A 20,674-nucleotide genomic window follows, 5' to 3' on the forward strand; every position below is an offset into this window, starting at 1 on the left:
GTTGCTGCTATATAGTGTGACCTTTGACAGGTTTATCATGGGCATCTGCTCTGATTTTGTCTTTGTTTATCTGTGTTGCCCGTAATATCTTTTCGTGATATGAGTTCCAGTAACATTTCTGGAATTACAATTTAATTTACTTTGATTTTTCAGTTTTCTGTTTAGGATTTGTTTCACAAGTTTACGACAAGTAACAATTCACACAATCTGTAGCAGACAGGTAATGACAAACTACAAAGCAGTGTATTCTCATTGTTTTATTCTTATCACATAGATGTGACTGTAGTGAGACCTAATGTTTCCTCTGCCTTTCTCTACACCAGGGAGCCATCTCAGTGCCAGGGTCACCAGACTACATCGACCTCTTGATACAACAGGTTATGAGATACACCTGTTATGAGAGCAGTCGTAGTGGTAACCTTTTTACCCACATGTATATGCTCCTATGACCTGGTATCTAAGCAGACTAACGTTTTAAAGACCTCATGTTCTTACGGTGTCTTACACAGTGATTCTAAGCTTCCAAAACACACATAATTAGAGGCAGTGAGTCCTATGAAATTGCAGTTTTACAAAGAGTGAATAAGTAATGATTGGTGCTAGAAGATTTTCAGTAGTGATGGGATTGGGCCGGGGAGGCTCTAATACTGCTAGACAATGTTGGCAGGCTGCATGACTACATATGAACTGGTTCAGGTCAAAAATAAAGATGCGTGCTTCCAAGCAATACATGTGACAAGTTGAGCATCCAACATAAAAAATTGCATTCACAGCCTTTTGACGTAGTTTCCAGGGAAAGTCCCAAAGAACTTTGTTCTTCTAGAAGTTCCTGAGAACAGAGAAAAATGTGAGTTCAGCAACATTCAATTCACATGTATAAAGAACAGGTTTACTTTATGTGATCAAAGCCCTGCATTTGTTTTAAAGGATTTTTACAGTATCTTGATAACCTATCCTCAGGATGGATCACTAGAGATCAGTGGGTTAGATACCTTGTGCTCGTGTGAGCGCTGAAACCACTTCACTGTTTAATTGCACGCAGTGGTGCAGTGTAATTACAGCTGCTCATCACTTTCAAGTAAATAGGACAAGCAGTTATTACACTGCACCGCTACTATGATCTAAACAGTGTGCAGTTAAACAGTGAAGAGGCTGCAGCGATCACAAGAGCGCTGCAATCTCTTCAAACAGCTGACCCCCACTGATCTGATATTGATGACCTATCCTCAGGAGAGGTCATCAATATTCAAACAAATGAAAAGAATGGCGTGGTATTAAACAGGCAGGAAGTGCTCAAATCCATATACAGTTGTGCATGTATAAACAGGGGAGCAAATCCTGCACTTGTGGCCCGTTGCTAATGGCGATCCCCAGCAAAAATGCATACAGTGGAGGATGCCTGCGAGGACCACAAGTACCACAATAGACATCCTACACAACATAGCAATTATGTGGATGTGATAATCAATATAACAATATAATAATAGCAAAGACAGGTGCACTCTGCAGACTTGCTAAACCCTCAAACTGATGATAAAATTGAGAGATTAGCCAACATATCCCACTAGGAGGGCATGTCTGAGCCCGAGCACCACGCCAAGGTTTCTCAAGTAGCTCAGGTCCTAACACTCACCTACCTGAGCCGTATGGGCAATACCAGGAGCCAAATACCAAATCTCTCAATTTTATCATCAGTTTGAGGGTTTAGCAAGTCTGCAGAGTGCACCTGTCTTTGCTATTATTATACAGGTCATCAATGTTCTAGCACTACACAACCCAAGTAATGAGGACACCTTACAACCTTGTTAACAGTCACTTACAGACTGGTGGAAAGAGTATCCTGTCAGCAGAAATACTGGTATATAATGCAGAGCACCAGCAGGATTAGACAGCCCTGCTGCATTTGTCCAGTTTAGGGCACAAGGATGTAATAGAGGGATTGGGGGAGGCCTCTAGCTGACTTGCTATGCTTGTGCATTTCATCAATAGGCCATTGATTGCAATGGGCCTCATGTAATGCTTAATTTCTCATGCAGCATTACTATGAAAGGAAAAAAATAATATGAAGTTCTATGATGATATCTACTGATAAGGGGTCAATAGCTTTAAAGTGAACGTGTCATCAGGAAATGATCTATTATGTAAATCACATTTTTATATTAAAAATGATTAGTGATTTTATTAAGATTTTTCATATCACTACTTATATTTTAATATGCTTAAAACCCTGTGATTTTTGAACTGGCCACTAATAATATGTTAAGATGTTCTTTTCTGTGGAGATCACTTTTCAGCAGTCTTCTCATCATCACAAGCAAAATTACAATGACAGATAAGGGTTCACAATACACCCGGCCGGCACAATACACCCGGCCGGCACCCCCATAGAAAAGAATATTGTCCGCAATTGAAGACAAGAATAGGACATGTTTTTTTTTTTTCGGAGCCGCGTTTCGGAAATGCGGATGCGGACAGCACACTCTGAAAATAATTAAATCTACAGAACACCTGGGTACCAAACATGCCGATTTTTCTCACGCGTGTGCAAAACTCATTAAAACGCTTTGCACTCGCGCTGAAAAATCGTGCATTTTCCAGCAACGCACCCGCATCTTTTCCCGCAACGCCCGTGTGAAAGAGGCCTTAGGGTTTTTTATACAGTGACAAAGAAAATGTGGAAAAAAATATATTTTTTTAAAATAAAAGCTTATATAAACTAGAGTTAAGGTCATTTTCTGATGACGTATTCTCTTTAAGCCTTATTTAAATGCACTTTTTTGCTATACTTTTGCAAAAAAAAAAAAGTTAAAACAATAATGTCTATAGCAGCGCTAAATGAAAGCATATTTACCTACAAACCATCCGTCATCACATTTTTCCATGACCTCTATCACATCCCCTTCCCTTAATTCCAGCTCATCCTCATTCCGTGGAGTATAGTTGTACAAGGACTGGTATCTGTCAGAAAGAAAGGTAGAGCCTGTAGTTAAAGTAAACAAATTCTGCTCTTGAAAAATGAAAGCTGTGCTGTGATTGGTTGCTCCTGTGGATAGGTCATTAATATGGGGAAAACAGTAAAACCCATGTAACGTATTTCAGTCAGATTGCTGCAACCAGAGAGAGCCCCCTGTAGTGACTCAATTGGAGCATTGCATTAATCAGTGAAATGATCTTCTGTGGGTATGATTATCTAGGCCTATCAAGAGAACAATATAGGTGGTATACTTTCATCCCAATTCTGTGCCTAGTATTAGCATGAGGATTACCCATCAGATAACATCCTACCCTCACAGGAGCTGACAATAGATTTGGGTTTTATTTTTAATGGCGTAGTACTGCCTACATAAAAAGACAGCCAAAAATGCAAAAAAAATGTGTTTTCTTCACACAGACAACCTGTGTTTTGTGGGCCGCAAAATTCATACAGTTCTGTGCATGAGGCCTTACACTGAACACTATGGGAGGACATATGGAGAAAATAGATTTTTCAATAGATTGTACACCCGGTTGGATGTTTGTAATATGGAATGTCCAGTGCATCTGAGCATTACAGATCTTCACTTGTTCCCTGAAGGTTTTGTCATTGGGAATATTTTTGTCAGATGCTTGATTCACGGGAATTCTAAACCAATACTTCTCAGTGTTTCTCAGCCCATACCCTGAATACCTAAGACAAGAAGGGTTTAAAGAAACATGAGCCCCTGGGTTACACATTGTGGCGAAACCAACCTCGCCACTGGGTTTCAGAGGGGCCTGGCTACCAGCCTCTTGCCCCAGGATTATGGGCCCTCTCATCAGCCCATGCAAAACTTAAACCCCATGGCGATTTGACTGTGTTTGTGGCATCTGAGCGCTCAGATCCAAGCCATATGGGGACATGTGGGGTTTTATGATGTGTGACAGAACCATCTGTCTGTGTAATTGTATTGTATGTTATGTGAGGGTACCCAGTTAGCTCATTTTATTGTATTCATGTGGTCTGAGTGCCATTCACCTAATAATATGCACTCAGACTTGAGCTGTCTGGGAATGTGTTAAATGTCTATGTGTATTGTAAAGGGTGGGACATTGTATGTTTGAGTAAGTGATGTCTGTTCCATTGTCCCCACGTGTGTATTGGCCATTCCCCTTTGTCCTGAGAGATAATTGGATTACTCCTCGGGTGTCTCCAGGGCAGAGAGGAGGAAACCATGATGCATTGTGGGGATGTATTGTGTCTGTCTATCCTGCAGTGCTGCATATCTGTCCTGTGTCATAGTCTTCATTCTGGTCCCCTAGGGGCGTGTCCACCAGATGGGGACCTGCATAAATACGGGCGGGTAGCCCTCAATAAAGAGTTCCTGTTTTACCCTTTATCATGTTGAGGCTGATGTTTGGGTAACTGATCGACGCTGGGGATTGCTATACGCTGGGAGATTTGCTATACTTCCCTGGCTACAACTACTAGCTCTTTTAAGAGCTGTTCCTGCTCTCTGGTTTTAGGAGAGGTTCACCCACTGGAGCCTGGAGCCTTGTCGTAGGTCCAGGGTAGGTAGGAGACGGTGAGACCTCAACCAAGCGTCGGCGGTTCGTGGGGTCTGCAGTGCGTACTGTGTCAAGTGAAGTGCTTGGAGTCCTCGGAAAGCACTAGGAGCAACTATCAACGGAGGTACCCGGTCGGGGTGCTAGGAGTTTCGTTTCATTTGGTGGCAAGCAGTGGGATGGCGTCCTAGTGTGAGGAGAAGCAGCTCGGAGACACCTTTCGTGGATTTACTAAATTGAGGGCAACGCTAGTATCCGTACAGCGCCCCTGGCTACAGCAGGATGGAATCGGCTAGTCTTCGGACAGCTCTCTATGACGAGGAGGAGGAGGCAGCCGCAGACTACAGGGATGCAGACAGAAAGGAAGTCTGGTATGATGCCCTGGAAAATGCCCAGCGGCGGCGAGGTGAGAGTCTCCCCAGTTATGAGCAGCGGCTACAGAAGCGTGTGGCGATGCGGATGGGTCTCTTGGGAGAGCAGCCCCTGGATGAGTGGGTAACAGAGCTCCAGAACCTGGTATGTAAGGAGCTTTGGCTAGAGGACGCTTACCAGGCCCTAAGGTGGCATGTCATTCAATATTCCCCCTGGATGGCTGAGCACGACAGACCCGAGGGTGAGGAGTTTGATGGACCGGGGTTACCATGGGATGCCTTGGAGGAGGACATTGATCTTGGCAGCACGGAGGAGTCTAGGTTTTGGGATATCTACGACTACCGGATGGGCATGCATGTTTATGCTGACGGAAGGGAGGTGAGCAAAGACATGACCCACCTGGTAACAAGGGAGTGGGAGCTGGAGCAGACCTACCAACACCTGCTCAGCTCCATTAATCCCCAACCTACTCGACAAGCAGAGCCAGATCTGCCCCACTACAACTGGGAAGACTTGCCGGCGATACCCCCTGCTTCCCTACCAACTCCCAAAGTAGGGAACTTCATAGACTGGTTCTGGGAAGACCTCCCGATGGCAGGTGGAGATGGGACCGAGGTCTCTCCACTGGCCCTACAGAGATGCTGGACGGCCGGTTCAGATCCCCCACCAACCCTGCAGGAATGCCAAGAGGAGGAGGCAAGCGATTCCTCCTCTCCACAGCCGATCTGCAACAAGGTCCTGGGGATAGGATTCCCTGACCACACCCCAGCAGAAGAGCTGGCATCTGGGCAGAGCGCAGTCAGCCTCTGCCCTTCCCTATCTTCTTCTCCAGAGCCTGACTCCCCACAGGCTACCCCAGCAGAAGAGCTGGCATCTGGGCAGAGCACAGTCAGCCTCTGCCCTCCTCTATCCTCTTATCCAGAGCCTGACTCCCCACAGGCTACCCCAGCAGAAGAGCTGGCATCTGGGCAGAGCACAGTCAGCCTCTGCCCTCCTCTATCCTCTTATCCAGAGCCTGACTCCCCACAGGCTACCCCAGCAGAAGAGCTGGCATCTGGGCAGAGCGCAGTCAGCCCCCTCAACAGCTGGGGACATTCAGAACAGAGCCAGGCCCCAAAATTCAACAGGTCCAGTATTGGGTTGTGGGTGGACTGCCAGACTAACTCAGGTACTGACCGTGAGGTCAGGTATCTGGTTAGTCTTCCCTGGGAGGGGGAGATATGTGGCGAAACCAACCTCGCCACTGGGTTTTGGAGGGGCCTGGCTACCAGCCTCTTGCCCCAGGATTATGGGCCCTCTCATCAGCCCATGCAAAACTTAAACCCCATGGCGATTTGACTGTGTTTGTGGCATCTGAGCGCTCAGATCCAAGCCATATGGGGACATGTGGGGTTTTGAGATGTGTGACAGAACCATCTGTCTGTGTAATTGTATTGTATGTTTTGTGAGGGTACCCAGTTAGCTCATTTTATTGTATTCATGTTGTCTGAGTGCCATTCACCTAATAATATGCACTCAGACTTGAGCTGTCTGGGAATGTGTTAAATGTCTATGTGTATTGTAAAGGGTGGGACATTGTATGTTTGAGTAAGTGATGTCTGTTCCATTGTCCCCACGTGTGTATTGGCCATTCCCCTTTGTCCTGAGAGATAATTGGATTACTCCTCGGGTGTCTCCAGGGCAGAGAGGAGGAAACCATGATGCATTGTGGGGATGTATTGTGTCTGTCTATCCTGCAGTGCTGCATATCTGTCCTGTGTCATAGTCTTCATTCTGGTCCCCTAGGGGCGTGTCCACCAGATGGGGACCTGCATAAATACGGGCGGGTAGCCCTCAATAAAGAGTTCCTGTTTTACCCTTTATCATGTTGAGGCTGATTTTTAGGTAACTGATCGACGCTGGGGATTGCTATACGCTGGGAGATTTGCTATACTCCCCTGGCTACAACTACTAGCTCTTTTAAGAGCTGTTCCTGCTCTCTGGTTTTAGGAGAGGTTCACCCACTGGAGCCTGGAGCCTTGTCGTAGGTCCAGGGTGGGTAGGAGACGGTGAGACCTCAACCAAGCGTCGGCGGTTCGTGGGGTCTGCAGTGCGTACGGTGTCAAGTGGAGTGCTTGGAGTCCTTGGAAAGCACTAGGAGCAACTATCAACGGAGGTACCCGGTCGGGGTGCTAGGAGTTCAGTTACACACATAGCACAGGTTGATAACAAAGGGTTATCAACAGCGCTTAACTTTGTCACCTATTGGATAGGTAATAAATCAAGGGCGTAGCTATAGGGGAAGCAGGGGAAGCGTCTGCTTTGGGGCCCTGACCCAGAAGGGGCCCATCCAGGAGGAGGAGGAGGAGGACTAAAAGATTTTGTCCAGGCCCCCTCAACAGTATTACACAATGAAATTATATACAGTGACAGTATAGACAGTGTAGGAAACGGATGGAACAGCTGCCGGGCCTTGTCTAAGAGAGAGCGATCTTTACTAGCCACAGGAGGGGGGCCACCATTCATAAATTTGCTGTGGGGCCCAGTCATTTCTAGCTACGCCACTGTAATAAATGTATGATCACTGGGAAATCCGCTGATGATAAGAATGGGGGCAACTGAGTCCTTTCTGTGAACAGTGTGGTGGGGTGCATGCATGACTACCTTTCCTTTCTCTTCTATATTTATCAGACCCATAAAAGTGAATGCAGCAGTGGTCGTGCATGCACACCACTGCTTCATGCACTGATCCATTCTTTTGAATGGATCCACAATAAGAATAGGTGATAAACGTCAATTGAAAAGCCCCTTTAAACAGACAACACAGACACTTCACATAGGCATACATGTATAAAAGGTAAACTTACGGTTCCCCTATAGCCTGGATGTGTTCATGAGTGAATGCAGCTCGCTGTTAGGGAAAATGACAATATGATTAGTATAATATATGGGGAGTTTACAGACTATATTTCTTCAACATGGGTTGTTACAGAATATTGGTACACATAATGTGGACAGACTGACAACAATACTTTTACAGCGAACATTCAATTTACAAGAATATGCTGCAAGTAACAAATACTAAGCACACTTACTGTTATACAGACAAAGCTTTGTGTTGCTTGTCCTCTTAATTGTTGTTTTCAGGTCTTACAAAAATCTCAGTGACTTGAAAGAGCATCTATTAGCATGATTAATCCAGTTAAACCAGGCACACTGCATGGTAGGCGTGATCATGCTGATTTAAAGGATACATTTTTATTTTGATGCATTTTTATTAATATGCTAATTAGCTAGTTGGAGTATCAAGGGGCTGGCCAGACACCTTGGAGCATCAGTTTGTGAACATCCCTGCAGCCTTAGCCACTTTCCCCAACCCTTGGAGATATCCAGCTGTGTCAATCCAAGGGATGGGGGGAATGGCTAAGGCTGCAGGTGTCTTCACAAACTGGTGCTCCAAGGGCTCTGGTCAGCCCCTCTATGCTCCAACTAGCCAATTTACTGTATGTAAAGTTATGGCAACAGTTTGGGAAAGTTATTTTCCAACATGAGTGCCGCTGTGCATGAGATTGTTGTACAAGGCCCTCAACTTAACCACAATGGAACAGCTTTGAAATAAACTGGAATGTTGATATCAAGCCAGACCTTTTCCTCCAATAAATGCTATTTTATCAGAATGGGCAGCTGAGGGGGTAAGTATTGGCTCGTCTTAAGAAGACCAGCTATGTATGGAGACTTGGTGGCAGTGCTCAATGGATAAAATAATATGTAAAGAAGTATCTCCGAGGGAAAGAGAACTGTCTCGCTAGCATCACCTTATTATCCCATGGAGAATTGCTACTAAGTCTCCATACACAGCAAGCAAGCCACCCGAAGCTGCATCCATGGCATCTCACTCAGCCAGCCAGAATCTTACTCATACTGATGAAGGGCTATCACCCCAAAACAGCTGTCTGCAGATAGATATTTGGCTTGACTGTTTCCCCTTGTTACAGTAAGGTCCATAAATATTGGGACATCGACACAATTCTAACATTTTTGCCTCTATACACCACCACAATGAATTTGAAATGAAATGAATAAGATGTGCTTTAACTGCAGACTGTCAGCTATAATTTGAGGGTATTTACATCCAAATCAGGTGAACGGTGTAGGAATTACAACAGTTTGCATATGTGCTTTCCACTTGTTAAGGAACCAAAAGTAATGGGACAGAATAATAATCATAAATCGAACTTTCACTTTTTAATACTTGGTTGCAAATCCTTTGCAGTCAATTGCAGCCTGAAGTCTGGAACGCATAGACATCACCAGATGCTGGGTTTCATCCCTGATGATGCTCTGCCAGGCCTCTACTGCAACTGTCTTCAGTTCCTGCTTGTTCTTGGGGCATTTTCCCTTCAGTTTTGTCTTCAGCAAGTCAAATGCATGCTCAATTGGATTCAGGTCAGGTGATTGACTTGGCCATTGCATAACATTCCACTTCTTTCCCTTTAAAAACTCTTTGATTACTTTTGCAGTATGCTTTGGGTCATTGTCCATCTGCACTGTGAAGCGCCGTCCAATGAGTTCTGAAGCATTTGGCTGAATATGAGCAGATAATATTGCCTGAAACATTTCAGAATTCATCCTGCTGCTTTTGTCAGCAGTCATATCATCAATAAATACAAGAGAACCAGTTCCATTGGCAGCCATACATGACCACGCCATGACACTACCACCACCATGCTTCACTGATGAGGTGGTATGCTTAGGATCATGAGCAGTTCCTTTCCTTCTCCATACTCTTCTCTTCCCATCACTTTGGTACAACTTGATCTTGGTCTCATCTGTCCATAGGATGTTGTTCCAGAACTGTGAAGGCTTTTTTAGATATTGTTTGGCAAACTCTAATCTGGCCTTCATGTTTTTGAGGCTCGCCAATGGTTTACATCTTGTGGTGAACCCTCTGTATTCATTCTGGTGAAGTCTACTCTTGATTGTTGACTTTGACACACATACACCTACCTCCTGAAGAGTGTTCTTGATCTGGCCAACTGTTGTGAAGGGTGTTTTCTTCACCAGGGGAAGAATTCTTTGGTCATCCACCACAGTTGTTTTCCGTGGTCTTCCGGGTCTTTTGGTGTTGCTGAGCTTCCTTATTTTTAAGAATGTTCCAAACAGTTGTATTGGCCAGGCCTAATGTTTTTGCTATTTCTCTGATGTTTTTTTTTTTTTTTTTTCAGCCTAATGATGGCTTGCTTCACTGATAGTGACAGCTCTTTGGATCTCATCTTGAGAGTTGACAGCAACAGATTCCAAATGCAAATAGCACATTTGAAATGAACTCTGGACCTTTTATCTGCTCATTGTAATTGGGATAATGAGGGAATAACACACACCTGGCCATGGAACATCTGAGAAGCCAATTGTCCCATTACTTTTGGTCCCTTAACAAGTGGGAGGCACATATGCAAACTGTTGTAATTCCTACACCGTTCACCTGATTTGGATGTAAATACCCTCAAATTAAAGCTGAAGGTCTGCAGTTACAGCACATCTTGTGCGTTTCATTTCAAATCCATTGTGGTGTTGTATAGAGACAAAAATGTTAGAATTGTGTCGATGTGCCAATATTTATGGACCTGACTGTATGTCCCAAGGCTTGTTAAAAAGTCAGACTTTGACTGATAGGGAGCCACTTCCAAATGGTAGTGCTAGTGAGACAGTTCTTTTTCCCTGGGAGATATCCCTTTGCATATCAGAGTGGGCATACATTCTCAGAGTGCAGTCTGTTATAACTACAACTCCATATTAGCACACAGTTTGGAATGGGATTTTGATACATAAAGTATTATGAATGCATACTGTAATGCTGTAACATTGCTATACAATGAATAAAACACTTCAGAAGTAAAGTTATATAGACCAGCTGTGAGCAGATTTTCCTTTACTTGCACGGGGCACTATAATATTGTAGAATACTATAGTATGTTTTGAGGGTCACAGGCAAATGTACATTGTACATGCTTAACAAACACTGCAGCAAAATAAATATTGACTAAATAGAGGTTTAGTGTGAGTTCAGGCAAATATATAAACCTTATAGCGGTTGGCCCCATTGGGACATTGATGGCATATCATTGTCAGAGAGGTGCAGGTCCCAGCTCTGGGACCTTCTCCTAACAGGAGCTTAGTTAGCTTAGTTATTTGTGGCAGTCTCATGACGGTGAATGGGGAGTTGGTTGCGCTTGCGCTGTGTTCTCTCCATTGGCCGCTATGGGTCTTCTGAAAACAGTAGAGTTCACTGGCTCAGCTATTTTTGGATCTCCCATAGTGATGAAGGGAGTGCTCTCCTTCACTTTGGACTCCTTATTCTGGAGATAGGAGCGGGTTCAGGCAGCGGGATCCACAACTATCTGACATTGATGGCATATCCTAGAGCTTTGTATGTACACATGTATGGATACGGAAAATAAGTATTTTTCAAACATTAAGCAGGAGGTACAAGTAAATTTATTGTCTTCTGCTGAAATCGTCCCACATCCCCAAGGGTAACATTATCCACATAGAGCAGCAATACAACATGTAATCATATGTAAACCAAGCAACATGCTACAAACAACTTTACTGCTTCTACTTCAAATATTGAAATGCCATGCAAGTTGCTGTGTGATGGGATTGCAGAATAGTACCAGGGACTTCTGGCACATGAGATGTTTATGTTGTGGTACACTTTATTAGATAAGACATCTATGGGACCAGGACAAGTATGTCAGAAAAAAGTGCAAGGCATTCCTATATGGGACCTTAATGGGTAGGAGCAGGAACTTTCCAAATGCAGAAGAGAGAAATCACTATTCAGGTACCCTTAGACCTCACATTGGCAACTGGAGTCCCAGGGGCTTCATATGGTCATTGGGTACTCTCCCTGCAATGCAACCTTCTCAGTCTGCTCCTCTGAAGTACACTTAACTGTCCATATTACATACAGTGGCCTAATGTTAATGTATAATGCAAGCAATATGTGCCTCAGGAAAGCAGAGCAGCAGAGAGCAGGCTATGAAATACAAGTTAAAAACTGTTCCGTCTGAAGCTCTATACTGGTTGTGTTGTAAAATATATCAACTTCTGACATCATACTATTAGACCCCAGAAGATAACATTTTTCAGGATCTGGCCTGGAAGTAAATGAATGATGTCAATTGAAAGATGGACACACAAAAGATGTCATTTTCTCTAGCAGACAAGGGGAATCACACAGAAAAACGACCACACAAATGTTACATAACAATGTTGGATCTGTTACATATGATCTGTTACATAAGTCATGTGTGGTTGTATCACCTAACATGGGCTTTATGTCACATCAAGAGTACGTTCAAATAAACAAAAGCTTTACATTACTGGTTTGCACTTCAGGTTCTACCATATTTACACATTACACAGTAATGTATATTTTGCATAGCTTTATTAGGACAGCATTTATTGTGTTGCATGACCTGAACAGTACCCTGAAACAAAAAGATTCTCAGCTGCCTATCCATGTCCAGGATAATCTGTATAAAACTAATCACCGATTATCCCTTCAATATTTTTCAATAGCAGTCATAGTATTTGCCCAAGAAATGTAATATCAAGAAGAGCGTTATTTGTTTTTCTGTGTATTACTTGCACATTCTTAGAATCTGACAGTTTGTCTTACAAATTTGTCAGGTTTGAACACGCTGTCAAAGTGGCCAAACACATTAGACAGAAGTTGGTTGGTGGTTGAACAGCAGTTGAACATTCATCTGGTGATCGATCATTAAGCAGACACAATCACACACATTTGATTCCATATTGGCCGTTACAGTTGTCAAGACTGACCATACATGTTTAATGAAACCGACCAATGGGCGAAAGATCTTTCTGGGAACTTTAAAAAAAAGATCTTTTGTCTGTTTATCGAAAACACGGCTGACTTCTGTGGTTTGTCATCGGTTAAAACAATCGTTCGTTGCTAAATTTCACCCAACAAACGATCCTTCTGGTTGAAATCGTCTGTTTTGATCAACTTTAGACTATGTATAGCCACCTTAATGTGTAATACAGATTGATGCGAAACAAACAAAATATGTGCTCTACAAGGATTAGGAGTCACAAATACTGCAGAGTTGCCATAGCACAGCTGATTTCTAGTCATTAGTCTAGGTGGCTGTATTACAGATTTAGTGTCCCTTTTCTTGCCATAAAGTGAAATCTATTGTCTATGGTTCCTAAGTAAAGCTCTCTCTCTCTCGACTCACTTCCGGCTTCCCCATACACATGCACGTTCGGTTCGCTTTAAGTCTAAAGTATATCCTAAACAGAGAAGACCTTTCCTTTACTGTATACTTTGTCTCTGTTAAAGGAGCACCAAACCTAGAAATGTACACTACACAGGGGATAATCCTTCTTCCACTTGTTAGCCAGTCTGTAGGATTTTAGACATTTTCTCTTGCCAACTGGGTGAATGGATGCAGGAGTGGGGTTTTTCTAGTGGCGAATCTAGCAATCTCTTTTTCCTACTTCTAAGGTGGGGAGGTTCCTGCTTCAACCACGCGTCTTACAGCCAGACACAGGACAATGAGGAGGAGGGGTGAGGGCACGACTGAGCTCCTGAGACACAGAGATTTCTTTATATAATTCTATGGCAGACACACAAGCTTAGTATATTATACAACATAATACAAAGTACAATTGTACATAAAATGCAATCGAGTAACAGCACAATGACCACATAAGTAACACGCATCTCTAACATTTATGAACATTTTGAGCTAAAATACATACATGTTGGCATGTATGTACAATGTTTTAAAATCAGGCTCACTCATCACACTTAATATAATATAAAAAAATGGATCATCAAAAAGCAGTTGTCTTTTTTTGGTGACAATTACACTGTTAATGTTTAGGCTTTGAGAAAACACAAGCTTGTCCAGGATTAGTAAAAAATGACCTTCCACACCTGTCTGGTATTGTGGTTCCGCCCTATTAACTCATACAGTGGAAAACTGCAATACCAGGCACAGCCTATGGACAAGTGAGGCACTGTTTCTTTTTTCTAATCCTAGAAAGCTTCATGATAGACAAGTTTCATGATAAAAAGTTGGCAAAGTGGATTCAAATTACTCTACCCTTTGGGTGGATTTTGGGCTTTTCACTGGTGAATTGCAGGCTTTTCTAGACATCACAGGACTACGAGGAGGCTTACCAACAACTACAAGATCACTTTTAAAAATAGTCTGAAAAATCATAGGACAGGAAATCAGTTTCTAAATTCAACAAACCATTTTTAATCTTGATTAAACTTATCGCATGCAAAAATGCACCACACCGCTGTTAACATGCAACCATCACATGAAAACGCAAGTAATGGGAAGAGGTAAACTAAGGCTAATTTTAGTTGAGCATGTTCACTCCGGGAAACACACTCTCTGTGGGAGGGTTATTTCCTGGCCTAAACTCTGCTCCTGTGACAGGACCTCATGACATTATAATGATTTATAATGCTGTGTGTCTCTGCCTGACATAATCTGTAATGAATTGCATTGACAGCATTATGCCAGTTCAATTCATTACAGCTGATGCTGGACAGAGACGCACAACATTATAAATCGGTATAATGCCATGAGGTCCAGCCAGGACTGTTTCCCGGGTGTTCATCCTCGAATGAAACTAGCCTAAACCTCATACTCATTACCATCAGTGTGGAAGGAATGCACTTACTGTATGTAAGAATACAGAACAGACACATAGACAGATGATTATGGATAAGAAGGGGGCTGCTCACAAAACATGATGACCAGCAAGTTACAGTGTGATATAAAAGTCCTTAAAGCGGTTGTCCCACGAAAAATATTGTAGTTTGCAAACCAGCACATTGATCTGAATACTTTTGTAATGGCATGTAATTATTTAGCACAGCCACTGAGTTATCAAATAAAATGTATCTGTATAGCGCCACCTGCTGTTTTTTATTTTATTTATTTCTTTGACCTGCTCACTGAGAAGGCCGCACATGCTCAGTTTCATCCTTCAACTGCCTCTTGAGCTGTGATAGGCAGAGCATGGACACGCCCTGTTAGCTGCAGAAGGAAAGACACTCCCCTGAGCTGTCAGCTTGATATAAATCTAGCAGAGCAATGAATGGGGAGATCTCTGGATCCATGTGAGGTACAGGGCTGGTTCTAGCTTTGTTAGAAAGAGATTGTCATGTGCTATATAATGTCTGATTTTTATTTTTTACATTAGTCATAGGATAACTTATTTGAAGAGACATAAATTCTCAATACAGTAGTAGTCTAAGCTCTCCCTGCTTTTGGTGACAGAAGAATCTACCCCAGGATAGACTCTCCGGTATATGTTACCTTATTGTTTTAAGGGAAAAGTATTGTTAAATTTAGAACACTCTACATTTTTTGTAAATGAGTCCTGATATAAAATTATTAGAAGCTACAAGGTATCCTTAATATTTCTTGAACATTTCAGGTTCTTCAATTGCAGTTGCAGTTTTCAATTAGATGATCCTTCCTCCACTACTTAGAACTTTCCAACCTATGGCTTATCTGTAGGGTTTATGAGTGTGTCCACTATGGTTCTGTAAAGGCGCATTACAGAACGAAGCATTCCTTCCCGACAGTTGGCTGCTCGTTAAGTGGAGATGAAGTGATGCGTCACCTCCACTGTACTGAGGCCAAGGGATCGATATTTCAATTGCTCGTCCTCATGCATCTGCATTGTTTGTGGGCAAATCGTTGTTTAGAGAGCACAATCTGGCTCCAAGAAATTATAATTTAGGTGTCTGCATGAACGACAGGATTAGCGTTGAGTGAAGCGAAGAATCCAAAGCGGAATTCGGTCCGAAATTTAGGAAAACTTTGATTCTTAACGAATCGGAATTTCCTTGTGCTTCATGGTAACTAATCAGTTTTCCTAAAAAGGCGGCTGCATGTATTAGAAAGCGAAACTAAATGTAGAGGAGACAAGCCTGGGAACGCCAAATCACCCATAATGCTGTGCAGCCAGTCAATCCAAAGATAGCCACCCCCTGTGATGTCACAACCCTATAAAACCCTCATTCTGCCATTGTCCTGTGAGCTGAGAACAGGAAGAGACGTGTCTCTGGAGAGGGCAAATGCAGAGACAGTGCAGGGAGACTTATGCTGCATCAGTTTTATTTACTTATACCTACATCAGTCGTAAACTAAGATATATAATTCAATACCAATAAGATGGAAGCCTTTATTAGTCCACTGCAAGCGTGACAACCAATACCATTTAGTCTGCACCCCTTAGGGGGGCCAGGTCTTAATGATGACCATCCTCATCTTTTGCTGGCTTTACTTCTTCCAAATCATCCTTCAAAATCTCCATGTCCTAGAAAAGTCATCAAGACACAGAGAGAGGAGGAGCTGGATGTTCCTGATGATATATTCTCATTGATATTAGATGATGTGGAAAAGGAGGAAAAGCAGATGGCAGAAGAAGGGCTCCCACCTGTAGAGCAGGAGAGCCCTGGGGTTGAAGAAGTGAGTATGCCAGAGCTGATTATAATTCAGTCTCTAATCACCTGCAGGAGATTGCAGGCAAGAACAGCAAAAATATGCATATTGTCCCCCCACCTAACTAGCCAACAGCCCCTGTTTAAAGGTGCATTAAAGTTGCTGCGTAGACATTAACAATGAAGACCGACTATACAATATGGTCTTTATTATTAAATGAAAGGATCTGCGGGCTAATTGGCTCCGTGTGGCTGTACCCTAAGGCAGAGTGGCCTGGGTATAACTGATTTATACCTGATTTAGGACTAATTCATTTGCAAATAATCACATTTCTTGGAGAACTTTGGAGATGTTTCTGAATGGAATTTTTCAAAACTTTGCTCATCTCGACAGGATCAAAAGATTAATAAGCATTTTGCGCGTTCATCGGGTGATCTGCTGCACCTCCAGACGGACAGATTGTCGGGAACGAGCGTTTGCAGGAACAATCATTCCTGATAATCTGCCTGTGTAAATCCACCTTTAGAATAATAGAAATATTTAAAGACTGAATTCTTCTGTTTGCAGAAGTCAATATTCAGTCAGTCTGATGCTACCCACTAGATACTACAGAGCAAGCAGGTGGTCCTACATCAAGTGTACATGATCATGCCCAGCTAGTTGTCTACACTATATATACATACTGTATTAGGAATGTACCTAAAGCCGGCCTTCCATATACAGCTTCTAGAAGTAGACCTCTAGAAGTGTTTCGCGTGCCTCTAGATAAACATGGTTTGTCAGTTGTTATTGCTGTAGTGGTGAATACCAGCCAAGGGGTCAGCATGCTTTTACTGCTGATACCCATAAAGTACCATGTTATTTTGTGAAGCAGCCAAACGATCTGACATTTAGCAGCAGAATGACTCACAGGACATAGTGATACCAGAACTAGTACATTTATATGTAGGAGACACCTTCTATCTAGGGCTCAAGAAAAATCCACTACAATTAGGGAATATTACCAATAAAAGGAGAACCATGTCAGTATGGTTTTTAATATCAGAATTTAAATTATGTAAATTATTAGTTATTATTTGAGTCTAATTTAAAGGCTTTTCTCAAATTCAACATTCATGCCAGAGATAGAAAGTTGGCAGCACATGCAAATCCTCTCTCCACGGAACTCAAAGGACTTTATAAAACCATGAGAGTGGGCTGCCAGCAACTCTTGACACCTTCAAATACATTCTTCATGGTGTAATTCTTTGTTTTAAATACAGGGCATATTACAACAAAGTTACTGACTGTAAGTGGATCAGTCTGCCCTTTCTGTTTGTTTGCTGACATTCAGAGGTTCAAATATGTCTGGCTGGAAAGCCAAGGGAATCTATTCTCATACAGCACAGGTGTCTGCAGTGAGACACATTAGAAAATATAAAATGATTTTGGCACATTTCCATTTGTCAGGCTAAACTTTAGGCCAGTAGGAAACAGCACGACAGGTGCTTCATTACTGACAGCAGGACTTACCTCCGACCCACTTTTTGCAAAGTCTTCAAAAAAATGATCACTCCTGGATGGATGGAAAACAGACTTGCAAATGTCATCATGGAGGTAGCAACAGGTAGGACTACCACGAACCTGAGGACGAACTATATCTCCCATTTTGTACTAAAGTTTAGAAGATGCTGGCTACCTACTGTATGCGTATTCTTACATCATGTGGGATTAATCCTGTATATACTACTAGTTTTTGAACATTTTGTTCTCCCGTAGTACAGTAGATGATAAGTAATTGTGCACCTCTGGTGATAATTGCTAGTTTACACATTTTAGAAACCACTGAAGAGGCTGCATGGAGGAACATCTCATCTACAATGGTAATTCTCTACTGACTTCCTGCAGGCCACAGCACTTCATATCTATCATCTGGATGGAAGAAAGAATGGTTTTATGCTATAGCCTTTAAATAATCCCGTACCCTTGCCTCTGCTCAACACTATAAGCCAATTACATAGCCGTCTGTCTTTCATTATATGTGTTAGGCTTGCATCAGGACAATGTAATAAGGTTATAGCGCATTGTTCCAATAACTATGTCTGTCATTTTTTTTATTAGTAACCTTAATGCTTAGTTACTGAACTACAGGCTTTTGTTATTATGTCACTGTCTTTAATGGGCTGTTTTATTGCAATTTAATGGAAATTCCCTGCAAGTAATTAAAGTTCCATGGCTAAATCTGTAAAGTGACATTTTTCAAGAATGCAACATTGGGTAATAAGTTAGTTTTACTTAAAGGAAAACTTCACTGCTGAACAGAACTTCACAGCATCTATGTAAATTGTGCAATAATACTTTGCTTTTCTTAAGCTGATATTTTCTCAATCAACACCCAAAGGTAACTGCAATGCGTTCTGGGACCTCAGTTTACAGTTATACAGACTAGTGTAAGATACTGGGGGTAACTTACATACATAACAGGGGTAACTTTAGAAATGATGGAGAGTAGTACTTTCTGCTTTTACTCAGTCACAACCCCTGAGGAAATAAAAATCACTTTCCCTCCGTCTATAATAAAGTTTCAAAAGCAGGAGGGTTATATCTGTTGTGTTAAGAGCATTACTTGCAGTTTACAAAAACTCTGCTAGAAAAATTTACCAAAATGTTAAGTCTGAAGTTGGACTCAGGCTTAGGCCTCATGCACATGGCCGCTGTTGGCCGCTGCCCATGCTGCGGACCACAAATTGCTGTCCTCAATGCACGGGCACTGACCGCAGGGCCGCCGTTTGCGGATGCAGGATCCATTCACTTGAATGGTATCCACGATCCGCATCCGACGGTTCTCACTGCAAAAAAGTAGGTTCCTGCCTTCATTCCGCACTGCACCTTCTGGATTGCAGACCCATTCAAGTGAAAGCATCCGCATATATGATGCGGTGCACAAATGGCCAGTGACCATATATTGAGGACCTGCTGTTTGCGGGCCACAATACAGGCATCGGCCAACAATGTTTGTGTGCATGAGCCCTTAGGGTGGTTTTGCACTATGGGGGAGATTTATTATCTCCCTTGTGCCAGAAAAGTGGCATTAACCACTTCCCGCAACTGTAACGCCGAAAGGCGTCATTGCGGCGGCTCCCCCAGGATACGCTAACGCCAATAGGCGTCATCTCGCGTGAGCTGAGATTTCCTGTGAACGCGCGCACACAGGCGCGCGCGCTCACAGGAACGGAAGGTAAGAGAGTTGATCTCCAGCCTGCCAGCGGCGATCGTTCGCTGGCAGGCTGGAGATGTTTTTTTTTTAACCCCTAACAGGTATATTAGACGCTGTTTTGATAACAGCGTCTAATATACCTGCTACCTGGTCCTCTGGTGGTCCCCTTTGTTTGGATCGACCACCAGAGGACACAGGTAGCTCAGTAAAGTAGCACCAAGCACGACTACACTACACTACACCCCCCCCCCCCCGTCACTTATTAACCCCTTATTAGCCCCTGATCACCCCTGATCACCCCATATAGACTCCCTGATCACCCCCCTGTCATTGATTACCCCCCTGTCATTGATCACCCCCCTGTAAAGCTCCATTCAGACGTCCGCATGATTTTTACGGATCCACTGATAGATGGATCGGATCCGCAAAACGCATCCGGACGTCTGAATGAAGCCTTACAGGGGCATGATCAATGACTGTGGTGATCACCCCATATAGACTCCCTGATTACCCCCCTGTCATTGATTACCCCCCTGTCATTGATTACCCCCCTGTAAAGCTCCATTCAGACGTCCGCATGATTTTTACGGATCCACTGATAGATGGATCGGATCCGCAAAACGCATCCGGACGTCTGAATGAAGCCTTACAGGGGCGTGATCAATGACTGTGGTGATCACCGCATATAGACTCCCTGATCACCCCCCTGTCATTGATTACCCCCCTGTAAAGCTCCATTCAGACGTCCGCATGATTTTTACGGATGCACTGATAGATGGATCGGATCCGCAAAACGCATCCGGACGTCTGAATGAAGCCTTACAGGGGCATGATCAATGACTGTGGTGATCACCCCATATAGACTCCCTGATCACCCCCCTGTAAAGCTCCATTCAGATGTCCGCATGATTTTTACGGATGCACTGATAGATGGATCGGATCCGCAAAACGCATCCGGACGTCTGAATGAAGCCTTACAGGGGCGTGATCAATGACTGTGGTGATCACCCCATATAGACTCCCTGATCACCCCCCTGTCATTGATTACCCCCCTGTCATTGATTACCCCCCTGTAAAGCTCCATTCAGACGTCCGCATG

At 43.2% G+C, this 20,674-nt stretch overlaps 1 protein-coding gene and 1 long non-coding RNA gene across 7 annotated transcripts in view; both read right to left on the reverse strand.

Annotated features, from left to right (window-relative positions):
- Positions 1-20,674, reverse strand: part of LOC120990160 — a 954,651-nt gene that overhangs the window by 699,658 nt on the left and 234,319 nt on the right. The gene's annotated exons all lie outside the window — the stretch shown is intronic.
- SORBS2 (sorbin and SH3 domain containing 2) overlaps positions 240-20,674 on the reverse strand; it is a 247,820-nt gene continuing 227,385 nt past the window's right edge. For 5 of the 6 annotated variants that reach the window (XM_040418736.1, XM_040418737.1, XM_040418734.1 and 2 more), the window contains one exon: positions 13,989-14,120. In XM_040418736.1, coding sequence (XP_040274670.1) covers positions 14,004-14,120 — 117 coding nt within the window. In that variant the 3' untranslated portion in view covers positions 13,989-14,003. Of the gene's footprint in view, positions 830-2,851; positions 2,959-7,739; positions 7,784-13,988; positions 14,121-20,674 lie in introns of those variants that run through there. The other variant, XM_040418738.1, reaches the window with a different exon arrangement.

The sequence above is a fragment of the Bufo bufo genome, chromosome 2 (genome assembly GCF_905171765.1).
Source record: "Bufo bufo chromosome 2, aBufBuf1.1, whole genome shotgun sequence".
NCBI lineage: Eukaryota > Metazoa > Chordata > Amphibia > Anura > Bufonidae > Bufo > Bufo bufo.